We start from the raw sequence: 24991 nt of genomic DNA, 5'->3' as shown, positions 1-24991 counted from the left end.
TATACACATATATAGTACATGATACATACGCGCATACAGTACATATATCCTCATAGTATATATTTAAGCAATAAGGTACAAGAGGCAGTATTGTTTCATCAATAATGTACTGTTCAAGGGTGTTAGGCCCGATGTGCGACTTTATAAATAGTAATAGTAAGCTCCCTTTCAGCACAAAATAATTGTAGCCACCAAACGTTGTGCATCGCATTTCAGCCGCCATACACATACGGGACTATAAAATTGACCAGCTGGTTGAAAGCAGGGTGGAGAATGACACTCAGCCACCGATGTAAAGAAGTGCTCTCGCTGCTTCTGTCCGTCTTTTCGCCGTCATTTTTCTCCTCCATGATGTTTAGAGAACTTGCCTCGCATCGGGAAATTACCGACGTAATTATCTCTCACTGGAAATTATCACGATTTTGTGATCAAACTCTTTTCATTCCTCATCTTAGTTTCCGGTTTTATGCACTCGCTCCCCGTTAATAGGTCTGCTCTCAGAGCGTTGTCTGCTCTGCTCTCCTGATTGTGAGCCGTATCAACGACCACAAATACATTATTCACCGCTGACCTTATCAAGTTATTCCCCCCCCAAAATATTGTAGCGACCTTGTACAGGCATCTGTTGGTGGGGAGGGGTCGGTCAGGGGCCTCTGTCTCTCCGGCCAATCACAGGGAAGCAGCGTGCTTCTTGGTAGGGTTGTGGCCTGTGATTGGAGTGGGTGGTTAGGGAGGAAGTGACGTGTGTTGTCGTTCGTTATGCTAGTGTGGGGGATGCTAAGTGAGCTTGTTAGCTGTTCCGTCTGAGCTACTGTTAGCGAAGAGCCCCGTTGCAATACTGTGAACACTCAAGCAATAAACCTGCAAGTTAAGGAAACCAACGTCTGCGAGTCGTTACTGCGGACCTTAAAATATCAAAGTTTACACGAAACATGTTTGGTAACTGTCAAGCTTGAAATGACAACTAACGGTTGTGCAATTTAAATCTACGTGTTATTTTAAGTGCGCACTGATATAGAACGCTCTAAATGTAAACAGGCTGTACAGTACTTTATGGCTGAATAAAGTACACCCCGTGACTCACTCTCAACCAACCAGAATGCTTGATTTGATCTACCCACTATTATAATCATGTGTATACTACTGCCAGCAGGTACATTTAAATAAATATTATCTGATTGATTGGGGTGATGAACGCACTTAAAATTAGCCGATACATTCTCCCAACATTTATGCATTTAACTTTTCTGATATTTTGCCATGCTCATGTCGGCAGCGGTGTTGGCGTTAAGCTGCGTTTACAGCGAAAGTGTTGCGAATATTCTCAACACTTTTGATGTGAACGCAGCTTTAGATTTTGCCATGATTATGCTCTTGAATTCCTCATATGCGTTCATGATCATCTCCTGCTCGTCAGCGGAGAAAAAAGACTCTCTTCCTTTGAAACCATGATGTTCTAACGCTACAACATGGCGAATAAACTCGGTGATCGACACTGCTCCCTTTCGAAGAGGAACGGGCACACGCAATTATCCTGATGACTGACGTCTGTTCGAATTAACAAGACAGTTTGAGCGCGGATCAGTCTTTGAGAAACCGAGATAGCCTAACGTCAATCATTGGGGTAATTTAAGCTGGATAATAGGACATTTCATCGACTTAGATGAACCACCAACTTGGCCCAGGCCCATCTCACAAAAATGTAATATTGTGGTTCTTTTAAGCCTGTTTTGTTGCCGCCTGTCTGAGACAGCTGTTTTGTTCCAACAGTACCTGGGTCAAGGTGTGGCGCAGTACTCCATAGACGTAAACTTCACTTTAACCATCATGCCCCAGAAAGACTCCTACTACCACCATACAGTCATCATAGCACGAGTAATAAATGCATGTAAGTACATATATTCCTACTCTTCAATGTTCTCTAATCTTTCACTGGTCTCCAGGCTGGAACGTGTCAACCCATCAGGACTCTTCTTTAAAGTCCTTCCAGAGATTACAGCTCAGTGTTCAGGTGGAGGAATCGCCTTCAGTGTGGTCAGACCTCCTCGAGCAGAGCACCTTTGGGAGGTGGGTGTCGACCACGAGCCTCTGACATCCCAGCTGGCAGCACAAAGAGGGTACCGTCTCCACAGCGACACTCAAAAGACCACCCTGGAAGTCCCTGTGTTCTCCCTCGGATACACATATGAAGTAAGAGTCCACGATGTTTAGGGGTTGGAAATATATGAAAAACTCAACCCGAATTTGTAACGATGCTCCAAATCTCAACACATCCCCCTGAGTTAAAGAAACTGAAAGTTCAACATGCACTATTGGGTACTGCAACAAAACTAGGGAGTCTTGAATTGGTTTTCTGCTTCTTGCGTTTGACAATTGGGTATCAGCAGACTGTTTGAGCCCAGATAGAACTTCTAATAGTGTTTCACCTTTTTGTGTCCAATTTCAGAAAAGGGTAAACTATCACAATCTCCCTTCAGTTGACTGAAATCCATCTAATTTCTGTCATCATTGTTTTGCCCAGGACATCAATCTGTCAAACTTTTATGGAACATTAAAGCTTCTTCTGAGAGACACCAGAACTCTGGAGGTCCAGACATCCACCTCAAAACGGTGTCTCTTCAAAACAAAGGACATGATGGGTAACCTGCACTCTTCCACTTCAGGCAAAGACAGAAAACCGTAATGCCAGGGTTCAAACTGTCAATTAAAGTTAAACCTGAACTTTGATAAGGGCTGATGCTGTGATTCAACATGGTTGAGATTAACACCGCCGCTCTGTGCTGTCTCAGTCTGTTCAGCAGACGGGACAATGACGGTGGTGACGACTCCGACCTCCACCTGGCCGTCGGTGCAGCCTGACAGAATCACTCTGCTGGACCCCACATGTGGACCCAAACAGACCGACGGATCCAGAGTTCTGTTTGAATTCAAGATGGACTCCTGTGGTACCAGAGCTATGGTACAATTTAAAATACTCTACAAAAAAGCTCTTTGTAGGAGAGGAGAGATCACTGGAAGCGCCGCACCAAATAATTGGCACTGAAACTATGAGTCCATGGGTGTGCAACAGCTTCTATGGTTATTCAGTGTAGCTGGAGTAAGATCATATGTGTAAATTCAAAAGTGTTGTAAAGATTGTTAACTGAGGATGTTTGAAACAGGTCGGGGAGTCGTACGTGGTTTATGAGAATGAGATCCTCTATGACAGACGGCTAGTTGCAGATGGACCAAACTTCATCTCTAGAGAATCTCAGTTCAAGTAAGAAACTCATCGGAACCCTTCTGAACTTGGTCTCTGTTGGAGGACTATATCTAAAAAATTTAACTTTAACACTCAAAAGTAAAGTCTTGATTCTTGAACAGGTTGACAGTGAGGTGCTTCTATCCACTGAGTGGAGTCAACAGATTGTCTGTGGACAGGATCTTCAGTTCAGAAACTCCTGGATTTGGTTCTGTAAAAGTCTTCGAGAGCCTTAAAGGTAACAGTCGGTTACATCATTAATCCAAATCCAGTTTGGCTTTAATTACAGAATCTTAAAATCTCTTTCAGCAGATTCATTAAATAAACTCCCAGCCAAAGACTGTTTGGAAACTGGAAACACTGTCAACATACCGTCTCCCCAGGTCTACCCAAGAGTCAGTCCACGGCCCAAAACTGGACCCAGCCACTTCATCCCAGTACCCAGAGAACACAAGCTGCGCCACTCTTCACAAAACTTCAACATCTTTCAAGACCTTAATCGTTCCCCTTCTCCTGAGAGTCAAACCACCGGTATCAAGACTGTCCCACTGCAGGTTTCATCTCCTCCAGGTCATCTCATGTCACAGACACCGGACCGACATGAAAATTCAGGACTAACTGATGAAAACCCAGCTTTGGGCTTGAGATCATCCAGCAGGATTCCTGATTTTACAGTTGTGGAACAGTTTGAAAGTAACTGGGGACGCTCCGGTCAGACTCCAACACTGACGGGAACATGGAAACAGCCTGCTCTTGGCCAAAATGGTATCATTAAGCCAAATGAAGACTTGCAGAGTCTTAAAATTGATCTTTCTCCTGGCATTCAAGAACGGATCCAGCAAATTGAGGCTAGTCTGGATATGAGCCTTTACAGGTCTTTAGGTGTTGAAATGGTCAAAGCGCAAGAGATGCCTGGATCCGAGCCTAAAAATTATCCTTCTCAAGCATCTCTGCTTTCCTCAGTCCTTCAACCACCATCTCAATCCAGCCCAGACCACATTAGCAGCAGAAAAACACTAGACAAGAAATACGTCCGTGCTAATGCCAAAGGCACCGCATTTGAAAATACTGCATCCGGCTTGTCTGGAGACTCATGGGAGTCTGTCAGCACTGAACCCACATCTACTGCAACCAGCCAAGTAACCCAAAACCTGCAAAGACCAGGTACCATTGAGAGAAGGGATATTGAGACGGTTCAGTCCAAAGTAAAGACCCTTAGAGTCGAACCTCTGTGCAAATTTGATTCTTCTGGACAGCCGCTCCACCAGAAACCAGTTGTCCAACAAGCAAACTCACAATTCTCTAATCCCTCCCAGTATGCCACTGGTCTGACAGCTGATGGAAACTACTGGATGTCCCAACAGCTTCCTGAACAGGGAGGTTTAAACATAAGAGAGGAACATGTGCTGGAGAAAACGGGTTTCTCAACACTGAAGCAGGAACAAGGTGTTCATGGTGTCACGGGCAAAATCAATCTGCAGTGATCCACCTCTCAGATCTGTCTACAAACCAGCAAGACTACCAACAGAGACTGGTCCATTTGTCCCCAAACCAGCAAGACTACCAACAGAGACTGGTCCATTTGTCCCCAAACCAGCAAGACTACCAACAGAGACTGGTCCATTTGTCCCCAAACCAGCAAGACTACCAACAGAGACTGGTCCATTTGTCCCCAAACCAGCAAGACTACCAACAGAAACTGGTCCATTTGTCCCCAAACCAGCAAGACTACCAACAGAAACTAGTCCATTTGTATCCAAACCAACCAACAGAAACTGGTCCATCTGTACCCAAACCAAAAACTGGTCCAATCAGTGGCAGAGATGGGAAACGGTGGATACCAGGAATCTCCTTTATAGAATTGTTCCTTAACCAACAGGTATAAAAAAATATGCAGAGTCTAATATAAAGATCCTGATTGTGTTGTCAGGACTAAATGTTTTTTTCTGTTTTACTTTACCACCATCAGGGGCAGACTTGTTCCCAGTCTCCGAGGAAGACTTCAAACCCATGATTAACCCACAGAATCCCACCAGGGAAGCAACCAGCAGGAAGTCCTACCTCAGCGTCACACCACAGAACATCCCAAAAACTCTTGTCCACATTGCAGAACATAAACTCAACAGTAACAAGGACCTGAATCCCACTGAAGGGGAGCTGAGTTTACTGGTTCACTGGTTCCTGCACCGGTCTTTATGGTTCAGGTCTGACTGCGGTGGTCAGCATAGCACTAGTGTTTAACCAAGGCATCATGAGAGGTACTCGAAACCTCTTAAACATCTGACCAGACCACCAGAATAAGGTATGAGGGTCACACTGCTTCTTTAATTTAATGAATCATCAGATGATAAATAACGAAAGCGAGAAACTATTAAACTGTATTCAAGTTACTTTGCTTTACATTTCTCAGTTAAACAAACAAATGTTCTTATTCCATCTAAATTAAGTACATTTAGCTTTGACTGAATGAAGCGTTACAAAACTAAATCAATCCAGTTGTAGCAGCTGTCTGTAAATTGATCAGATGGTAAATGTTCTATAATTCTGGTGGCAGATTCCTCACAGAAAATGATCATGATATGATCAATAATATTGAACAGTTTGTCAGTATAAACTGATCAGCGGATGAAGAAATAAACGACTGTTGGGATTAAACCTCGTCTGCAGATTCTGACTCAATAAAGCTCAGTTTGTTCATGCAGCCGTTTGATTTTTGATGCTCTGCTGCTGATCAGGTGAAAAACATCTTTAAGTGTAGTCATACTTTATGGTACACAAGTTTAGAGCCTGCCATGCGGTTATGTGTTAGATTAGATAAATGTACAGCATTCTTTTCCATAAATGAATCTCAATATTATGAGGAAGTTTATCTTCAGCCCTTTGCTGCAGTCTAATGCCGCGTTCACACCAAAAGAGTTGTGAATTTTCGCAATGCTTTTTCGCCCGAGTTTACTCGCTCGAATCTATGTGGTTAATTCACTTTTTCGCAACCATTTGCTGCGGAAAGGGGGCGCGGCTTATCTCCATGGCTTTACTCCGCGAAAACATTTACCATTTCCACCATTGAAATAACCACTTGTTCTGCTTTATACTTATTGAGGAAGTCCCACGAACGTCGGAACATCAAACGCCCCCAATTCTGGGTTCATAATATTATCCGTAGTCGCACACAGCACCGACTCCTGACGAGTGTCTGAATGAAGCCGCTTCCAGCGCTCCTTCAGCTGACCCGCAGCAGTTTGATTCAGTGACGACGGCGGAGCTTCTCAACGCTTATTGGCTTTCGCAACTCTGCGTCGAGCAAATTTCTCACGAGTTGAAATATTTCAACTCTGGTGAAAAAGCAAATATTCACAACGCTTTTTTGCCTCTATCGCGCCGCCCGGCGAACATGTAATCTACTTGTGCGACTATTTCACAACTCTTTTTGCGTGAACACGGATTAACTGCGAAATAATTTTACAGGCTTAATTTTCACATTGCTCCAGTGTATAAGGAGACAACATTTTTGGTTGGAGTTTATTTTGTGTCATTTGAAAAGCGGAACCATTCCTTGACACTCTTGGTCATGTGATGGTTCGACTGGTGTAAGTGTTTCTCACCGTCAGCAGACACAAACTGTCCCACAGCAGAGGAAACCCCTCCGCTTCCCTCCACAAACTGAACCTCCGAGACGATGATGTTATCCTCCAGAACCGAACCACAGCTGGTACACACCGCACTGCCCCGGGCCTGATCCACGTCTATGTCAGACCCCCCACAGGTCCTGCACACCCTGGAGCTCATGGTGAAGGTCAGGTCAGCACAGCCTGGAGGTCAGAGTGGTGATAATGTTTTAGATGATCAAACCGTTCACGCTAAAGTAGCGACGATGTTGAGTATTATTTAGATTAGAATTATCCCTCTCAACCAGAAGCCCGGTCTCCAGTTACATTAACACTAGTTGTAGTTGGTGATGTCATAGCATATCTTAATCTATAATAATTAAATAAGGGATGTATTAAATATAAGTCAGTAGTTCCTCACTGACCCCTCGGGTGCATCACATCCTTTAATCCAGAAAGTCATTGGTCCTATAAATAAACGTTATAACTCTATTAGCAGAAGCATTAAATATATATATATATATATATATATATATATATATATATACACACACACACACAAACCTTTTTTCGTGTGCGTTACTGTTGACACTAACGTTGGCTAAAGAAAATAAACGTTAATAGTTCAAACTTCTGTTAACACGTTAATATAATTCTTTATATTACTGAAGTGATGAACTCACCAACGGTAGAAATCAGTAAACAGAAACCAGTCCAGTAGAACCAGTTTGGCGGTCAAAAACTTGATGGGTCCGTTATGTTCCCGGTAGAATCCATGTTGTCGTCGTCCGGCTGAACTACAGGTATTTAACCCTTAATCTCTACAGTTAATCTCTTAAATACTGATTATTGATCAGAGAAGCGGATCAGTGTTTCGGGTGTTTGTTGTCTTCCTGTGACGCAGTGAAATTACGTCATAAAGTAATCTCGTGTGGGTGAGTTTGTAGACTAATAACTAAGGAATAATAAATGAAAATGTAATGTTCCGTTTCAGAGTTAGATAGAAAATACGAAATATATTCAGTTACTGTAGAACACAATCATATTGACTGATTATATGTTTAAATCTGACCGCACCCCCGCGGACCTGAATGAACTGTCCCAACCGGCGCGGCGTGATGACGTAGAGCGGCTATTTCGCGTATGTGAAAAGAGACTTTGCTAGTTTAAAAACAACTTTCTGGCTTTGACGCATTTCTGACTGAATCACACACAGCATGTCCTCAGCGGGGACTAGGACCTGATGGACCGGGACCAGCTGGACCTGATGGACCGGGACCAGCTGGAGCTCCATCCGAGAGTCATAGCAGCCGTCAGGAGAGGTGGATGAGCCGCTATACCGCCTTCATCCAGACAGTTATTGTCGTTGGCTCGTTGTCGTGTTGGATTATTGTTGTCGTGTTGGTTTATTGTTGTTGGGTTATTATCATAGTGTTGGGTTATTGTTATCGTGTTGGCTTATTGTTGTGTTATTGTCGTTGTGTTGTCACCAGTGCTCCTTGTTCCCCTCCAGCCCATCTGAAGTCCTTCAGGGAGGTGTTGTGTGTTTCCGGTCCAGACCTGCAGAGACTCACTGGTCTGTCTGGCTCAGACATCCAACAGCTGCTCACCGTTGCCGCCACCAGCTGCAGACGCCATCCTCCAGTCCCAGGTCAGACCAGGACGGGGCCTTCTGATTGGGCGTCACAAGGCGATGTCACAACATGCATTCACCCACGTGCTTCTGTGTTTGCAGCCCTTCTGCTCCATCGCAGGATCGAGACCGGCCTTAGACTCGGTGTTGGATGTCCTGTCCTGGATGAGCTGCTGAGGGGGGGTCTCCCCGTGGGGGTCACAGAGCTGGCCGGAGAGAGTGGAGCAGGCAAGACCCAGCTGGCTCTGCAGCTCTGTCTGTCTGTCCAGTACCCCACACAGTACAGAGGGCTGGATTCAGGTCAGTGAACGCACCATCAGAGGAAGACGAATGAGCTGAAATGTGAACCGATAAGACCACTCACTCTGAGCCCGGCGGGGCCTGTGTAGAGCAGACGGTGCTGCGTTCACTGGCGGCCTGTGCAGACGATGCTGCGTTCACTGGCGGCCTGTGCAAACGGTGCTGCGTTCACTGGCGGCCTGTGCAGACGGTGCTGCGTTCACTGGCGGCCTGTGCAGACGGTGCTGCGTTCACTGGCGGCCTGTAAATGTGAGCTCTGTAACGTGGCATCTCTCTGCAGGAGCGGTGTACATCTGCACTGAGGACTCGTTTCCCAGCAGACGGCTGCAGCAGCTGATCCGGCATCAGCCCCGCCTGCGCTCTGACGTCCCTCCGTCACTAATCAGCAGCCTCCAGTTCAGCGACCGCGTCTACATCGAGCACGCTGCCGACCTGGTGAGTCTGACCTCTGACCTCGGACCTCTGGCTTCCTGTCGAGGGACTAAAGGGTGGTTTGTTTGCCACCAGGACTCGTTGCAGGTATGTCTGTCTCGCCGTGTGCCCTTGCTGCTGGCGAGAGGTCTGGTTCGGCTCCTGGTGGTGGACTCGGTGGCGGCTCTGTTCAGGTCTGAGTTCCTGGCTGCTGATTGGCTGGAGAGGACTAAAGGGCTCCTCACTTTGTCCTCCACACTGCATCACCTGAGTCTGGAGTTCACCACACCTGTCCTGTGTATCAATCAGGTAACACACACCTGTCTGACCAGACCGGCTCTTTAACGAAGTCCAACATAAAAAAAGACTAAAACCTAGAGAAGAGATTTGTTGCGTTTTCTGTCCTCTGAATCTTTGTCTGTGATTCTCTTTCAGGTGACTGATGTGTTCAGCAGCTCAGGCGACAGTTTGGGGTAAAAACTATTTCCTGTTTTCAGAAGACAAAACTGGAGGAAGTTAGATTCTTCTACAGGTTTTCTGTTTGTGGTCACTGGTCGAGACAAACAAAGAAATCTGAAAATGTATTTATTTCCTTGTCCCTCTCAGCCCAGCGTCGTCTGGCGTGACCTCCGGCATGTCCCCGGCTCTGGGGTTGGCCTGGGCCAATCAGGTGATGGTCCGGCTCATGATGCGTCGTCTCCAGGGGACGGTTACCCTCGGCGACCAGCGCAGTGCCCTCCGCAGGCTGGAGGTGGTGTTTGCTCCTCACCTGCCTCGAAGCGGGCGAGACGCCGGCGTGTGGAGGGAAGGGGTCCGAGGAGCAACGGAGGAGGGGGTCCGAAGAGGGGAAGACCGATGAACCTCACTTCTGTTTAACAATGAATGAAACAGACGGATGTATACGATGAACTGTGAGAACGTTAATGATGACGTCGCTGCCTGCATCATCTCTGCACTCGCAACGTTCGGCCTCATTTCAGCTCTTTTCAAAGTTAAAATGACACTTTTCCAATAGAGTTTTTTTCTACCAATCAACACGTTAGTGTTACAGCAAACGACCAAAGGTATGTAGACAGTTTGTATCTGACCAGTCGAATGATAGAAATAAACAACGTGACTACTAAACCTGTCCAGAAATATGAGGACATCAAGTATATTTACTGTGGACAATGAAGAGACTTTTGAATTAGTCAGCATATGTCATATGCTATATTTGTCAGCTAATCCTTTTATGAATAAAACGTATTATTCTGAATGCACTTCAGTACTATTGATACTTTACAGTGTTTCCTCTACCGTTAAAATAGGGGGGCGGGGTGCCCCGTGAAAAAATCCGCCGCCCCCCTGTAATTTTTTCTATACGGCCAGATAACAAGTTATTTAAGGTTCTCTTTCCTATAGAACAGAGGCCTGTCTCACGAAGCTGGATTTCAGCTTAGTGAGGTAACTTCTGGATTAACCCTGGGTTTTTCGTCTCACGAAGCTGGTTCACTTCTTAGCGGGGTTCATTGCCCCGGTAACTTACGCTGAACGCCTAACCTGCTCCGGAGCAGGTTAAGTTCCCGGATAAGATCTCAGCGGGTATATAAGACCGCCTACAGGCCAATCATTGTCTTGGAAAAATGGCCTGCCCATTTCTACAGAATCCCGTTGAGGAAGGCGCACGGGTAGTAAGAGCAGCGCTCCGCAGAGAGCACGTGTTTCGTGACCGGCAAAACCCGTTTGAGTTCCCTGAGGAGGTTTTGTACGAGCCGTACAGATTTTCTGCCCAGAGACTGAGGTACATTTGCCAGCTGCTGGAGCCACATGTTGGCAATGTGACCAGCCACAGCCGGGCGATTACTGTGCCGCAAATTGTGTCTCTTGCGCTGAGATTCTTCGCCACAGGTAAGCCTAAGTAAATATATATATATATATATATATATATATATATATATATATATATATATATATATATATATATATATATATATATATATATATATATATATATATATATATATATATATATATATATATATATAAAAAAAAAAATATTACTCGTTAATTCATACATTTGTTTGTTTATTCATTAATGAATTGATTAGGGCATAGTTTATTCATTCTTATAGGTACTTTCATGTATGCTGTTGGTGATTCAGAGAACCTCAGCAAACATTTGTTACCGGGCCATCCATAAGGTGGCAAGGGCACTGACGGGGCTCTTAGATGCCTTTATCGTGTTCCCCTGCCGACGCAGGCAGTGAAAGAGGCCTTTTATGAGATGGCGGGTAAGCTAATTTACACAATACTAATATGATTTTGTTTACACACGATGATTCAGACCTAGAGCATATTGTTGTAGGCTATATATAATGTAGCATGCATGTTCCTTTTCACAGGGTTCCCCAGAGTTATTGGGGCCATAGACTGCACCCATATCCCCATCTCAGCCAGTCTTGGGGACAATGAAGCAGACTATGTAAACCGCAAGTCTTTTCACAGCCTCAACATCCAGGTAGGCCTAGTATACACCTTAAAATAGTAATTACAATGCTCAGCAAACGTTTTACATTCAATTAGGCCCAGTTCATTAATATTGCTTTGTTTCAATGTCATTTGTATCAGAAATGTTACAATTAAGCCTAATTTTATGGTTCTCCGTCAGGTCGACGGCGTACCTACGCAAGAAGGACATAATAACTTTTATTATGTATGTCATTAAAATCACAGCTGGAAAGAGGAAACACTTTTTACAGCACGTAATGAAGAGAAAACATATTTATATTGTGGGTTATTTTATAATGTCACAATCAGAATTTCAAAACATACCGACGTAAATGATGAATAAAACGCATTCCGCCGGTAGAAATCGATCCTGCGCGTATAAGCAGGACACATCACAGTATATAAATACTCAATGCAGTTTATTAAACAGTAACAGACGACAGAGAAAACATCTCTACTCTGACACTCATGATAACTTTGTCTTTATTGATGTAAGTAGTAGTTTAACACCATTAAATCAACTGAAAACATTTTTATCAATATTTTAATTGCATTTTTATTGGAATGTTCGCTAAAAACTCTCCGGACAAAACTCTGTCAGCAGTTAAAGCGACTGACGGCTGATCAGATGTGATCAGCTGTCAGTCGGCCGCAGTCATCATAAACCGACGTCGCTTCATGTGACGCTTCAGAGGAAAGGACGTCTCATGTCTATTAAAACATATTTTCTCGCGTCTTCTCTCCCTGCTTGGTTTCCTTGCGTCTCTCTATGTATCCCTGGTGGGAGGGACTAAGACGCAAGGAAAAGACACACGTGAGGGAAACGGGGATGCAATTTAGAGACTTGGGATGTACCCCCTGTGTCGGACACAAATCTAACCAGCATGCATTGCGCGCCGATCGATTCTGCGCAGAACTGGCTCATCTCGCGCCTTGTGCTTAAAAGTTAGAAAATAGGTAATTGTTTTCTACAATAAGATATTTACTAGTAACTCAATATTAGTTCTTTTTTGATTACAGTGATGGCACTTTGCATTTTTGTCTGGAGTGATCTGGTTTACTTGAAAGGGATTGCAATGTTCTTTATTCTATTGTTTATAAAAGCACAGATGGAGTCACTAGTACTGTGAGGTATTACTTTGTAGTACTGAGGTATTACTTTGTAGTACTGTGAGGTACCACTATGTAGTATGTCCGTGTGTGTCCACCACACAAGATCATGTTAAACATGAGAGTAATGGTCAATAATCAGCGTACATAAAATAATAATGTTCTACAACACGTGGTGTTTTGTGTCAGATCTAAGAGCCAATCAGCTCCATCATCAGGGAGCTGATTTCACTGGGCCACAAGCCAGTCCTGATCACAATTAATCACTGGCGATGGATTGTGATCAGGACTGGTTCGTCTGGAGCAAACTTAATGAAAACCATTAGAACTGTTTTCTACTTGTCAGTCTCTTTCCCCCTTTAGTAGGTTCGTTGGAGATGAGCCAGTTCTGATCAGAATCCATCACCGGTGATCGGCGCGCAATGCATGCTGGGTAGATTTGTGTCCGACTTGATCCCGACTTGCTCTGACGTCATGCACACGTGGTCAACGATAGTCTCACGAGAGCGAGGCTGCTGCAGTAGCTCTCCACCGACTGCGTGGCCCAGTGCATGATGGGGAAACGCCTGCACATCAGAGAGCTGATCGGCTCTCAGATCTGACAGCAAACACCACGTGTTGTAGAACATTCTTATTTTGTGTAGTTGTACTACTTAACCCTGGATTGTTGACTATTAGCCGTGTTTAATCTAAAAACATATCTTGTGTGGTTAATAATAAAGAATCTGTTTACAACACATATCTAAACCAGTAATGTATTTCACAGGCAGACATGAAAAGAACAAAGGATGCAGCTACACATACTTCTACATATATTAATAAACGCATAAATAAATCAGAACCAGGTCAGTAAACTATAAGTAGCCCACAGATCTTACAGGAAGTGACTGTTCTGGGACTTCCTGTTTATTATTTTAAGGCAGCTGAAACTGTCCGATTTGACCGCAGTTTTGTCAAGGCCCCCTGATGATGATGGTGGTGCTGCTGCTGCTCTCGTCTACATTCCTTTGAACGAGCCTCTTGTGAAGCAGCAGCACCGCCACCTGCTGACATTTATAGGTAAGACACCATGACGTCAGGCCTCTGTCATTACGCATGCGCAGTAACGTTTCCCACACAAACGCGAGGTCTGGAGAATCCTCTTTCAAAATAAAAGCGTGGAACAACGAGAGTCTGTGAAACGGAACAAACAAACGCGTTTTATCTTTGTTTAACTTAAATGTGAACAATTACAATTTTAACAGATTTAAATATATAAATGATCTTTCAGGATTTATTTTTGTGTCTGAACCCCGCGCGGAGACGGGACTTTTTGGAGAATTGGTATTTTGGAAAGAAGACACCGGAAGTGATGTAAATTGATCGTGCGCGCGCTTGATGGTGATGCGCATCTCGTGAAGCTTCAGAGCTGAAAGACGTTCGATCAGAAATCAGATCGGAGATCAGCAGAAGGTAAGACGTTTATTGCTTGTTCGTTCAGTACAGTGTGATTAGCTGTCAATACGTCATCGATAGGCGATCGATACAGGGCGATCCGATCAAACTGATGGAGGAGATTATTGTTCATCAACACAAACAACCCTTTCAAAGTAAAAGCTTGGTTTAATAAACAAGGTCCCTGTGGGCGAGGCCCTCCACTGCTGTGCCGATCGATACAGTTGTTGATCAGTTTGTGACAAACGGCTCCAATCTGAAAAAACGTTTGAACTGACATTAAAGAAACATTAAAATGACTAAGGCGTGCTACATTTATATTTTATTAATAATAAACTTCTGCGTGATCGGGATATGTATGACTGAACATTGTGTTACAGAATAATATGTTTATAATATAAACCCTGTAAATGTTTATTTAATGACATAAAAACAATGTCATGTGACACAGCGGTTCAGAGCTTCCTGTGTCTTCCAGCAGAGGGCACTGTGACCATGACTCCCTGCGTCCCACTCTCATTGGTCGGCCTCCTCCTCGTGAGTCGGTGCTCCTCTGAGTCCTCCGGCCCGGCGCTGGAGGTTCTGACTCAGAGGAACGCCGACTTCGCCGCCCGGCTGTACGGCGCTGTCTGCAGCCGGACCGACGACAGCGTCTTCCTGTCCACGGTCACGCTGGCGGCCGGGCTGCTGGCGCTGGTGAGCGCCTCCAACGGGCCGACCCGAGAGCAGCTTCTGCAGGGCCTCAGCCTGACTGGACTGGACCCCCAGACCCTCCCAGGTAGGTCAGAGGTCCGAGGACTTGAGACTGGAGTGCATTGACTACCTGTGAGACTACAGTCTCTGCTCTTCTCAGACCTGTTTCAGAGTCTGGGTAGCCCCATCACCGACCCGAGGCAGGGTGTGGCCGTCTTCCCGTCCCAGGGATTTCCTTTGTCGCCCTCCTACCTGGACCTGGTTCAGACCAAGTTTGGGGGAGACGCACAGAGTCTGGCCTACACGGTGCCGCAGGTAGCCATCGACACCATCAACCGCTGGGCCCAGGAACACACTGGAGACCAGGTCCAGGACCTTGTGACCAACCTGGACCCAAACACACAGCTGCTGCTGGCCACCACAGCCTCCTACAAGGGTACGTGTCTGAGGCTACCATCCAGGGGGCGGGCCCTTGTCCCGGTGGGAGTGGTTAGCATTGGCGCAATCTGTCTAAGGGGTGGGACTACCATCCAGGGGGCGGGGCCTTATCCCGGTGGGAGGGGTTTCTATAGTGGGTGCGGTTGTCTGTTCCTCTGTCAGGCCGTCCTTTCAACCTGTTTCTATAAATAAAGTTGTGTCTGTCTCTATAAAGTTGCGTTTGTGTTGCAGTCCAATTCCGGCCATCCTTCAACGCGTCCTTCACTCAGGACGAGCGCTTCTACGTGGGCAGGTATCACGTCGTCATGGTTCCCATGATGTTCAGGGCCGATAAGTACTTCCTGGCGTACGACGGCTCAGTGAAAGTCGGCGTGTTGAAGCTACCGATGGCGGGTGGGGCGGCCATGTTGGTCCTGCTGCCTGACGAAGGCGTGGACATCACCGCCGTCGAAGATGAATTGACTGGAGAAAAGATCCAGAAATGGATCGGACGACTGAAGAGAACGTGAGACATCCTTTCCTGTCTCCTTATCTCCTACCTCGTTTTCCTCCTTCCCTCCTTGTTCATTTATATCTTAGTGATTATGAGAAACGATGAACACTACATAACCCAACATGTTTTATTTTATAAACAGGAAGTTGGAGGTGCAGCTTCCTCGCTTCCTGTTGGAACGTTCCTACTCTCTGCGGGACGTTCTGCAGACTCTGGACATCACGCAGGTCTTTCAGGAGGACGCGGACCTTAGCAACATGGGGGGAGCTGCAGGACTCAAACTCACACAGGTGAGTTAGACCGGTCTGTAAGAACCTACATCACAGACCTGATGGGACCAGTCTGTAAGGTCCCACATCAGAGACCTGAAGGGGCCGTAGGGGGTGTTGGACCGGTCTGTAAGGTCCCACATCAGAGACCTCATGGGACCAGTCTGTAAGGTCCCACATCAGAGACCTGACGGGGCCATAGGAGGTGTTGAAACGATCTGTAAGGAGACCTGATGGGGGCCTTATGGGGTGTTGGACCAACTTCAGAGACATGACGAGGGCCGTGAAACATTTCTGAAACAGACCTATCTTTATGTTTTTTCAGGTTTATCATAAATCTGTTGTGTCTGTCGACGAAAGCAGTGATGACATCATCACAGGAGGCGGAGCCAGCACAACCTCCACTCTTCCTCCTCGACTGACCGTCAACAGGCCCTTCATCTTCATTATCTACCAGCAGACGAGTGGCGTTGTGCTGTCGATGGGCCGCGTCATCGATCCCTCCAGGAAATAAGACCAATCAAACCAACCTGAGGCTTGAGACCCACCCGAGGGTCCGATAGATACATTTGAGGGTACTGACACATTTCATATTTCTACACAAAAGTACATTAATGTTTTCAGCTCGTTAACTTTCTTTCTGTTTCAAACGTCGATGATGACGAGATAAGCTTCATCATTCAAGATGAACTGTAAGAACTTCATTGATCCTCTTTCAACCACCGCAGTGAACTCTGTAGAACTGGTCTGACATCAGACCATGAAACAGACGTTTAGTTGTTGGAATGGTTTTAATTCAGTGTTTAAAGCTTCTAACTGTACGGTGGCAGCATGCGTCCTCTTGGCTGTGAAAGGTCTATTTGGGGTCAACACTTTAAGACTAAACTAAAGATAAACTTCAGCCTCACTTTGTTTAGTTAGCATGACAACCGCTATCGTAGCATGCGTGGTGTATGCATAGCTGAAACCTCCTGTATGTATGTATGTATGTGTATGTATGTATTTACATAAATATTAAACATTAAAATGAACTTCTGTTTGTCTTCTCTCACTGACACAACACACAATGTCATCTAACTTCACCGTGACATCACATATAAAAGAAAACAATCATATTATGTAAAGTCGGCGTCACATTCATCCAACCAATCACATGTCGGCAAGTGGACAGTGACCAATAAGAACACAAACGATTTGTAAGTGTGTTTACTGAACCAATCAGGAGACAGGATGAGATGGTTAGAAAACACAACAGCAGCTCTGTAGACCTGGGGGGTGTTCTTCGTACGTGGTTCAACAAAGTCAATCAAATGTCCTATTATCCAGCTTAAATTAGCGAAATGATTGACATCAGGCTTTCCCGGTTCTTCAAAGGTTGACCCGCCCTCAAACAGTCTCGTTCATTCCAACCAGACGTCAGTCATCTGGATAAATGCGTGTGCACGCTCCTCTTCAAAAGGGGGAGGAGTCGAACACAGATTTGATGATCTTCAAACGCTACAATGGCAAATAAACTCTGAGAAAGAGCGTCTCTTCTCTCCGTGGCGGAGCAGGAGATGATCACGACTACATATGATGAATTTAAGTCCATAATCATGGCAAAAGTCTAATGGTGCATTCACATCAAAGTGTAGCGAATATTCGCTACACTTCCTGTTTGAATGCAGCATAACGGTGCCTCCGCTAGTCGGATTAGAGTCACATAAGCATTGCAAAATATCAAGTTAAATGCGTAAATGTTGGGAAAATGTATCGGCTAATTTTAAGTGCCTCATCACCCAAATCAATCACATTATATTCATTGAAATGTGCCTGCTGGCAGTAGCATACAAATTAATATATACTTATGAGGATATATGTACTGTATGCGTGTATGTATCATATATGTGTATATACATGTATGTATAGTTATTATAACTAGGACTTTGTATATGTGTATGGGTGGATCAGTACCGTAATCATTTTCATTTTCGTCATGTAATTATGAGTGCTTTCAACACATCCATCAAGTTTCTGATAGTCTGCATACTGTGAGACGGGCAATCGGTTGCGCCTGTGGTGATCAATGTCCAGCTAACTCAGAAAGCCAGGTACGAAGAATAGAGCCCAGACTCTAGTGCAGGGGTGGGCAAACTTTTTGGCTCAGAGGCCACATTGAATAAAAAAATTTGACAGACGGGCCGGGCCAGTATCAGATGGATGGAGAGTGTTTGTGTGAACCTGTCACGGGAGGACAATGTTGCGGACCCAAATGCAGACCACATGAGAGTATGAGTATCTGGTAAAACAGATTATTGGAGCCAAAGGGAAGGTGGGGAGCCTGTGGTCCGCCACAGGGGGTGCTGGGCGGTGTGAGACCCGTGGCTCTACACTGGACGACGGCGAGGCCGGCAGGGGGCGGTGTGAGAATATAACGTAAATGACTCAGCTTTTTTGTTAAACTCGCTGGTTAAATCTTCATCAATTTGTTCTACACGCCGAGTCACTGTTCTGCGTGATAAACTCAATTTTTCAAATTTGTTTTTGCTCTCTGGACATAAGAGACCTGCTGTTTCTACCATACATTCTTTCAAAAACTCTCCTTCAGAGAAAGGCTTGCTAGCTTTTGCTATTTTGAATGCTAGCAAAAAACTTGCCTTGGTGCTTGATTCTTGTATAGCAGTTTAGCGGAGAGTTTTTTTTTGCTGACTCTTTAAATTGGCTGCCAACCTCTTAGCAGTAGCCGCCCGTTCTGTCGTTGACTGTTGGCTAGCATAGTTAGCATGCTTGGCGGAAAAGTGGCGGCTAATATTGTATTCTTTGAATACTGCAATGGTTTCTTGGCAAATAAGAACTACTGCCTCTGATCGTACTTCGGTGAAAAAATACTTAGCAGTCCACTCATTAAAGACTCTGCACTCACTGTCGACTTGTCTTTTCTTGGGTCCACTCATTGTGACAGAAGGGATCACTGCAGGAGGATGGCAGGAGGCTGACAGACAGAACCCTATATGTCACATGACATGAGCGCGCAGGGTGGCGCAGTTCCGTGGGTCGAATGTGGTTAGTTATGTTAGTTATATTGAGGAAAAATACTCTGCATGCAGCTGTCAGTTCATTTTACAACTCTAAAACTGTTGTAGTACAAACCCTGTCTCCGGCGACAGAAAGTGATTCATATTACCGTAATTCTTCTAAAGTTAACGCATTACGACATAATTAAAAAGGATTCTGACCGCTAAGAAGTGGAGCTTTTCAGTGGTTTGCGGTATATTACGGTAATAAAAAAAATAAAAAAAGTGTCGCCCTTGTCTGTGGGATCAGTGGGGGAGGGGTGGAATTGACCAGCGCAGCACAGCAAGTGTTGTGTGTCGCTCTAGTTTAGCAGAACACGGCAGGCAGCGGTCCGCACGGCGCGTAACAACTGCTGTAACGCCTCTCTGTTCCCGACTTGATTTTCCCAAAGCACGATGACCACAACAGACCAGCGTTGATGTTTCTTCATGCTTATTTATTGCACAGCGCTCTTTTAGGCTTTTCGTGTGTGTGTGTGTTCTTTTTCAGCAGAGCCGTGTGCACAGCAGAAGGCATTACAGCGGTCTTTCTGCTGCAGCAGAACACACACACGAAAAGCCTAAAAGAGCGCTGTGCAATAAATAAGCATGAAGAAACATCAACGCTGGTCTGTTGTGGTCATCGTCCTTCGGGAAACTGAACTTGGGAACGGAGAAGCGCTACAGCGGTCTTTACAACAACTTTTTTTTTTTATGTTATAATAATTATAATACTCTGCGGGCCGGATTAAAATGCCCCGTAGTTTGCCCACCTCTGCTCTAGTGGCTCCTAGTCCTGCCCACCAGGGACGCATGGAGAGACCAAGGGTGCATCCCAAGTGTCTAAATTGTCGTTTCCTCGCTCCTCGATTGAACCTCTTATTCGGCTCGGAGGAACGAGGATGGAGGATCTCGGAGGGATCTCGAAGGAGCCATGATCGAGGAGCCCCGAGAGTGGGCTTCCCCACGAAGTCTTTTAAAGCTGGACACGTCCCCTCACTGTTCATCTGTTATTTAATTGGATGCTGCAGCTGAGCAGACTGATCTCTGGAGTTTCATACCAGAGACGATCACAGATTAAACTCAAGTTATATATTAGATTTGTTTTCCGATTCACCATCTGGTTAAAATACGTTTTACAAAATGTATCGTCCTTTCATTCAGTCATGTGAGGTTGATCGTTCCTGACTGTTGGTTTGATAGGTTATTTAATTTAAGTTTAACCCGAAACACCCAAACGGTGTTTCGTTGTTGAACTTCTGTGCTAGCCACGGTTTGTCCATAACGAACACCATTTTCAAGCATAAGGTGGCTCATAAGTGTACCTGGTACAAGAACACCAGGCCGTAGATCAATGACCGACTTTGTAATCGTATCTTCTGATCTGCGGCCGTATGTCTTGGACACTCGGGTGAAGAGAGGAGCAGAGCTGTCAACTGATTACCACCTGGTGGTGAGTTGGATCAGATGGCGGGAGAGTCGGCTAGAAAGACCTGGCAAGCCCAAACGTGTGGTGAGGGTGAACTGGGAACGTCTGGCAGAGGATCCTGTCCGGGAGGTCTTCAACTCCCACCTCCGGAAGAGCTCCTCACACATCCCGAGGTAGGCTGGGGACATGGAAACCGAGTGGACCATGTTCAAAGCCTCTATTGTTACTGCTGACCCGGACTGTGGACATCGTCGGGCGGTGGAAAGAGCACTTTGAGGAACTCCTAAACCCGGCCAACAGCGCCTGAAGTCCTTGGGGTGGATGCACCCATATCACTGGCAGAGATCACTAAGGTAGTCAAAAAGCTCCTTGGTGGCAAGGCACAGGGGGTGGATGAAATCCGCCCTGAGATGCTGAAAGTGCTGGACACTGTTGGGCTGTCTTGGCTGTCATGTCTTTGCAGTGTCGCATTGGGGTTGGGAACAGTGCCCATGGACTGGCAGACCGGGGTGGTGGTTCCCATCTTCAAGAAGGATGACCGGAGAGTGTGCTCGAACTATCGTGGTATCACACTGCTCAGCCTCCCGGGAAAAGCTTATGCCAAAGTGCTGGAAAGGAGACTCCGACCGCTTGTCGAAACTCAGATTCAAGACGAATAGTGCGGATTCCGTCCCGGCCGTGAAACAGTGGACCAGCTCTTTATCCTCCCAAGACTACTGGAGGGGTCCTGGGAGTTCGCCCAACCAGTCTACATGTGGTTTGTAGACTTGGAGAAGGCTTTCGACCGGGTCCCACTGGGGTTTTTGTGGGGGGTGCTGTGGGAGTATGGGGTGCCGGACCCGTTGGCACGGGCCATCCGGTCTCTGTACGCTTGCAGTAGGAGCTGTGTTCGTATCCTCGGTAATAAGTCAGACACGTTCCCGGTGGGTGTTGGCCTCCGGATATCTAGGCGCAGCCAGGGGGTGGAGAAGATCGGGTTCGGGAGACTCGGGATCGCCTCTCTGCTGTTCGCAGATGATGTGGTCCTGTTTGCCTCCTCGGACCGTGACCTCCAGCATTCACTGGGGCGTTTTGCAGCCGAGTGTGAAGCGGCAGGGAGGGGAGTTAGCACCTCCAAATCTGAGGCCATGGTGCTCTGCCGGAAACCGGTGGATTGCTCCCTCCAGGTGGGGACAAACTGCCTACCCCAAGCGAAGAAGTTCAAGTATCTCGGGGTCTTGTTCACGAGTGAGGGTAAGGTGGAGCGGGAGATTGACAGGCGGATCGGTGCGGCTGCAGCTGTAAAACAGGCGCTGTACCGGTCCGTCTTGGCGGTCGGTTTACGTTCCAACCCTCACCTATAGTCACGAACTCTGGGTCGTGACCGAAAGAACGAGGTCTCGGATACAAGTGGCCGAAATGAGATTCCTCCGTAAGGTGGCCGGGCTCAGCCTTAGAGATAGGGTAAGGAGCTCGGACATCAGGAGTCAGCTGAGGTGGTTCGGGCATCTAGTCAGGATGCCTACTGGACGCCTCCCATTAGAGGTTTTCCAGGCACGTCCAACTGGTAGGAGACCCCGGGGAAGACCCAGGACACGCTGGAGGGATTATATCTCCCGGAAAATGTTGCAGGTGAGAGGGAAGCCTGGGTCTGCCTGCTGAACCTGCCGCCACCGTGACCTGACACCGGATAAGCGGTTGAAAATGGATGGATGTATGGAGACATTGAGCCTAAAAAAATATGCCAGTGTTGAAGAGAAACCATAAACATATTGTGGGTTATTTTATAATGATGTGACAATCAGAATTTCAAAACATACAGACATAAATGGATCGTGGCTGTGTCTGGAGCTCATTATATGATTAATTTCTGTCATATTCATTGAATGTGCTGTAACTCCGTTACATTATTCATTCTGGTCACATGACATCTATTGCTTCTGTCCATCCGGGGAGAGGGATCGTCCTCTGTTGCTCTCCCTCAGGTTTCTTCCCTTTTTTTCCCTGTGAAAGGGTTTTTACTATCTTTATTTGGCGGAGTTTTTCCTGATCCGATGTGAGGTCCCGGGACAGGGATGTTATGTGTACAGATTGTAAAGCCTTCCGGGGCAAATTTGTATTTGTGATGTTGGGCTATATAAAATAAACTGAATTGAATGCAGGTAACAGACTACAGAGAAAAACATCTCCACTCTGACAGTGATGATAACTGTCTTTATTAGTAGTGGTAGTTTAACACTATTAAATAAACTGCAAACATTATACGATAATTTTTGAAACAATATTTTAAATGGATTTTTATTAGAATGTTCGCTAAAACTGTCCGGAGCAGAAAACAATTCTGTTCCGATGATCATGTTTACAGATACAAACTCTGTCAGCTGTTAAAGCAACTTACAGCTGATCAGATGTGATCAGCTGTCAGTCGGCCGCAGTCATCATAAACCAACGTCGCTTCACGTGACGCTTCAGAGGAAAGGACGTCTCATGTCTTCCTCGCGTCTACTCTCCTGGCATGGTTTCCTTGCGTCTCTCCATGCATCCCTGGTGGCAGAGGCGGTTTTAACATAGAGGCATTCGTAGGCGGCTGCTTGGGGCCCCGTACCAGTGGTCGTAGTAGGGGGGCCCCCAACCAACCTCAAAATAAAAATAAAATAAAAAGCCCCTTATCATCATGAACGCTTCAAATGCATGGTCAATTGTATTAATATTCTTAAGAAATACGTTGAAGTAGTAGTTAAAATGTCCAGTTCATGGTTATCTGTCGTGTCCCTACACCACCTACTTTCATAATAAAATGGACTAGTCCGTAACGGTGCACAGCGCGAAAGATGAACACAGCGACAGGAGAAGTGGACATTACACGGAGAAGCAAGACAAGAATAAAAGCAAAAATGAAACTAATTTATCCAAGCGGCTCAATTAAAAGAAAAAAAAGAAAAGACGGCGATAAATATTTAGAAACGCTGCCAAAGATGACACACTTTTTTACGGCTACTGGGGATACAGGCAAGAACGTCCAAAGTGTTGAACATGCTACTACAGCAGCAGCTAGCTGTGAAGTGGCGCTAGGTGAGGATAACAACGTTAACCAAGACAATGAAGAGGACAACATGGTGTTGCCGCCCACCGTCACCGACAGTATTATTGACGGCGTTGACAACGATGATGACGATGATGCTTTGGTGAGTCAACTGCCTAGTTCTGCTAATAGCCCTAGCTGTGGTAATCCTGCTGACCAAAGCACTGTTGGCTTGCTGACAGATGACTCGGCTCTCGCTCACTGCCGAGGAGCGATGTGCGATCGTCCGAAAAGGTCCCATACAAATTAGTGTGCTAGAATTCCCCAAAAATCAAGAGGGGCGGAGATTTGCCAATAATAATTACTGCTTCCAAATGAAAAACGGGGAGAAGATTAATAGGACGTGGCTTATCTACAGTGAATCAGGGGACTGTGTTATGTGCTTTTGTTGCCGACTTTTTGGAGAGGGGAACACACATTTAAGTTCAGATGGTTTTAACAACTGGAAAAATCTCGGAGCTCACCTGAAACAGCATGAGAGGTCTGCTGAACATGTGCCTCATATGGAGTCCTGGCACACACACTTACCCAAAGACTTCAGGCAGGCACAGCCATTGATCAACTGAACCAAAATGCAATGATGGCAGAAATTGAGAGATGGAGAAATATTTTAAAAAGATTGCTTGCCATAATTACCCATATAGCTGAGCGAAATCTTGCTTTTCGTGGGCATACAGAGAAATTACATGAGCATGGCAATGGAAACTTCCTAGGACAAGTACAGCTGATGGCAAAATTTGACCCTGTCATGAAAGAACATTTAAGAAGAATCCAAGAAAAAGAGCTGTCAGACACTTATTTGAGTAAGCAGCTCCAGAATTAATTGATAGCACATGTGACAAAGAGCACCCTTGATGCCATTGTTGAAAAAGTGAAGAGGGCCAAATATTATGCTGTCATAATGGATTGCACACCTGACATCAGCCACAATGAACAGCTGTCTGTGGTCCTGCGCATAGCTAATTGTGAGCTCCACAAAGGCGTGTCCATCCACGAGCATTTTGTAGGTTTCTCTTGGCAGAGGACACAACTGGCAAAGGCCTACTCAAACTTTTCCTTGGACATCTGGAAACACTGCTCCTGGATATCTCTGACTGCCGTGGTCAATCTTATGACAACGGCAGTAATATGCAGGGAAAGAAGCAGAGGGTACAAAAGAGGGTCCTTGACCTCAACCCCAAAGCGCTCTGTGTCCCATGTGGAAGTCACACACTGAACCTGGTCATTGGGGATGCTGCCAAATCCTCCACAAAATCCCTTAACTTCTATGGTGTGTTACAGAGACTCTACAATCTTTTTAGTGGTTCTGTTCAACAGTGGGCCATTCTCCAGGTGAATGTGAAGGATTTAACCAT

At 45.8% G+C, this 24991-nt stretch overlaps 3 protein-coding genes across 3 annotated transcripts in view; 2 read left to right on the top strand and 1 right to left on the bottom strand.

Moving 5' to 3' along the window:
• brf1b (BRF1 general transcription factor IIIB subunit b) overlaps nucleotides 1–7027 on the bottom strand; it is a gene marked incomplete at its 5' end in the record, with an annotated part of 33911 nt that extends 26884 nt beyond the window's left edge. Inside the window, one exon of the mRNA XM_079216052.1 lies at nucleotides 6844–7027. Within this exon, the coding sequence (XP_079072178.1) occupies nucleotides 6844–7027 (184 nt within the window). The remainder of the gene's footprint in view (nucleotides 1–6843) is intronic.
• Nucleotides 7028–7964: 937 nt separating this feature from the next.
• On the top strand, nucleotides 7965–10404 carry xrcc3 (X-ray repair complementing defective repair in Chinese hamster cells 3; the record flags this gene model as incomplete). The annotated part of the gene is made up of 7 exons (XM_079215676.1): nucleotides 7965–7969; nucleotides 8340–8497; nucleotides 8582–8779; nucleotides 9060–9214; nucleotides 9287–9499; nucleotides 9626–9663; nucleotides 9797–10404. The coding sequence occupies 7 exons, from the start codon at nucleotides 7965–7967 to the stop codon at nucleotides 10047–10049; spliced, it is 1020 nt and encodes a 339-aa protein (XP_079071802.1). The 3' UTR covers nucleotides 10050–10404.
• Nucleotides 10405–14716: 4312 nt separating this feature from the next.
• Nucleotides 14717–17145, top strand: serpina10a (serpin peptidase inhibitor, clade A (alpha-1 antiproteinase, antitrypsin), member 10a; the record flags this gene model as incomplete). The annotated part of the gene is made up of 5 exons (XM_079216159.1): nucleotides 14717–14999; nucleotides 15075–15350; nucleotides 15584–15857; nucleotides 15988–16135; nucleotides 16440–17145. The coding sequence occupies 5 exons, from the start codon at nucleotides 14717–14719 to the stop codon at nucleotides 16626–16628; spliced, it is 1170 nt and encodes a 389-aa protein (XP_079072285.1). The 3' UTR covers nucleotides 16629–17145.
• Nucleotides 17146–24991: the final 7846 nt, after the last annotated feature.

This window comes from Taurulus bubalis (assembly GCF_910589615.1).
Source record: "Taurulus bubalis genome assembly, chromosome: 3".
Taxonomy (NCBI): Eukaryota; Metazoa; Chordata; class Actinopteri; order Perciformes; family Cottidae; genus Taurulus; species Taurulus bubalis.
Note: the sequence above shows the minus strand (reverse complement) of the source record. Positions and strands in the feature narration are given on the sequence as shown.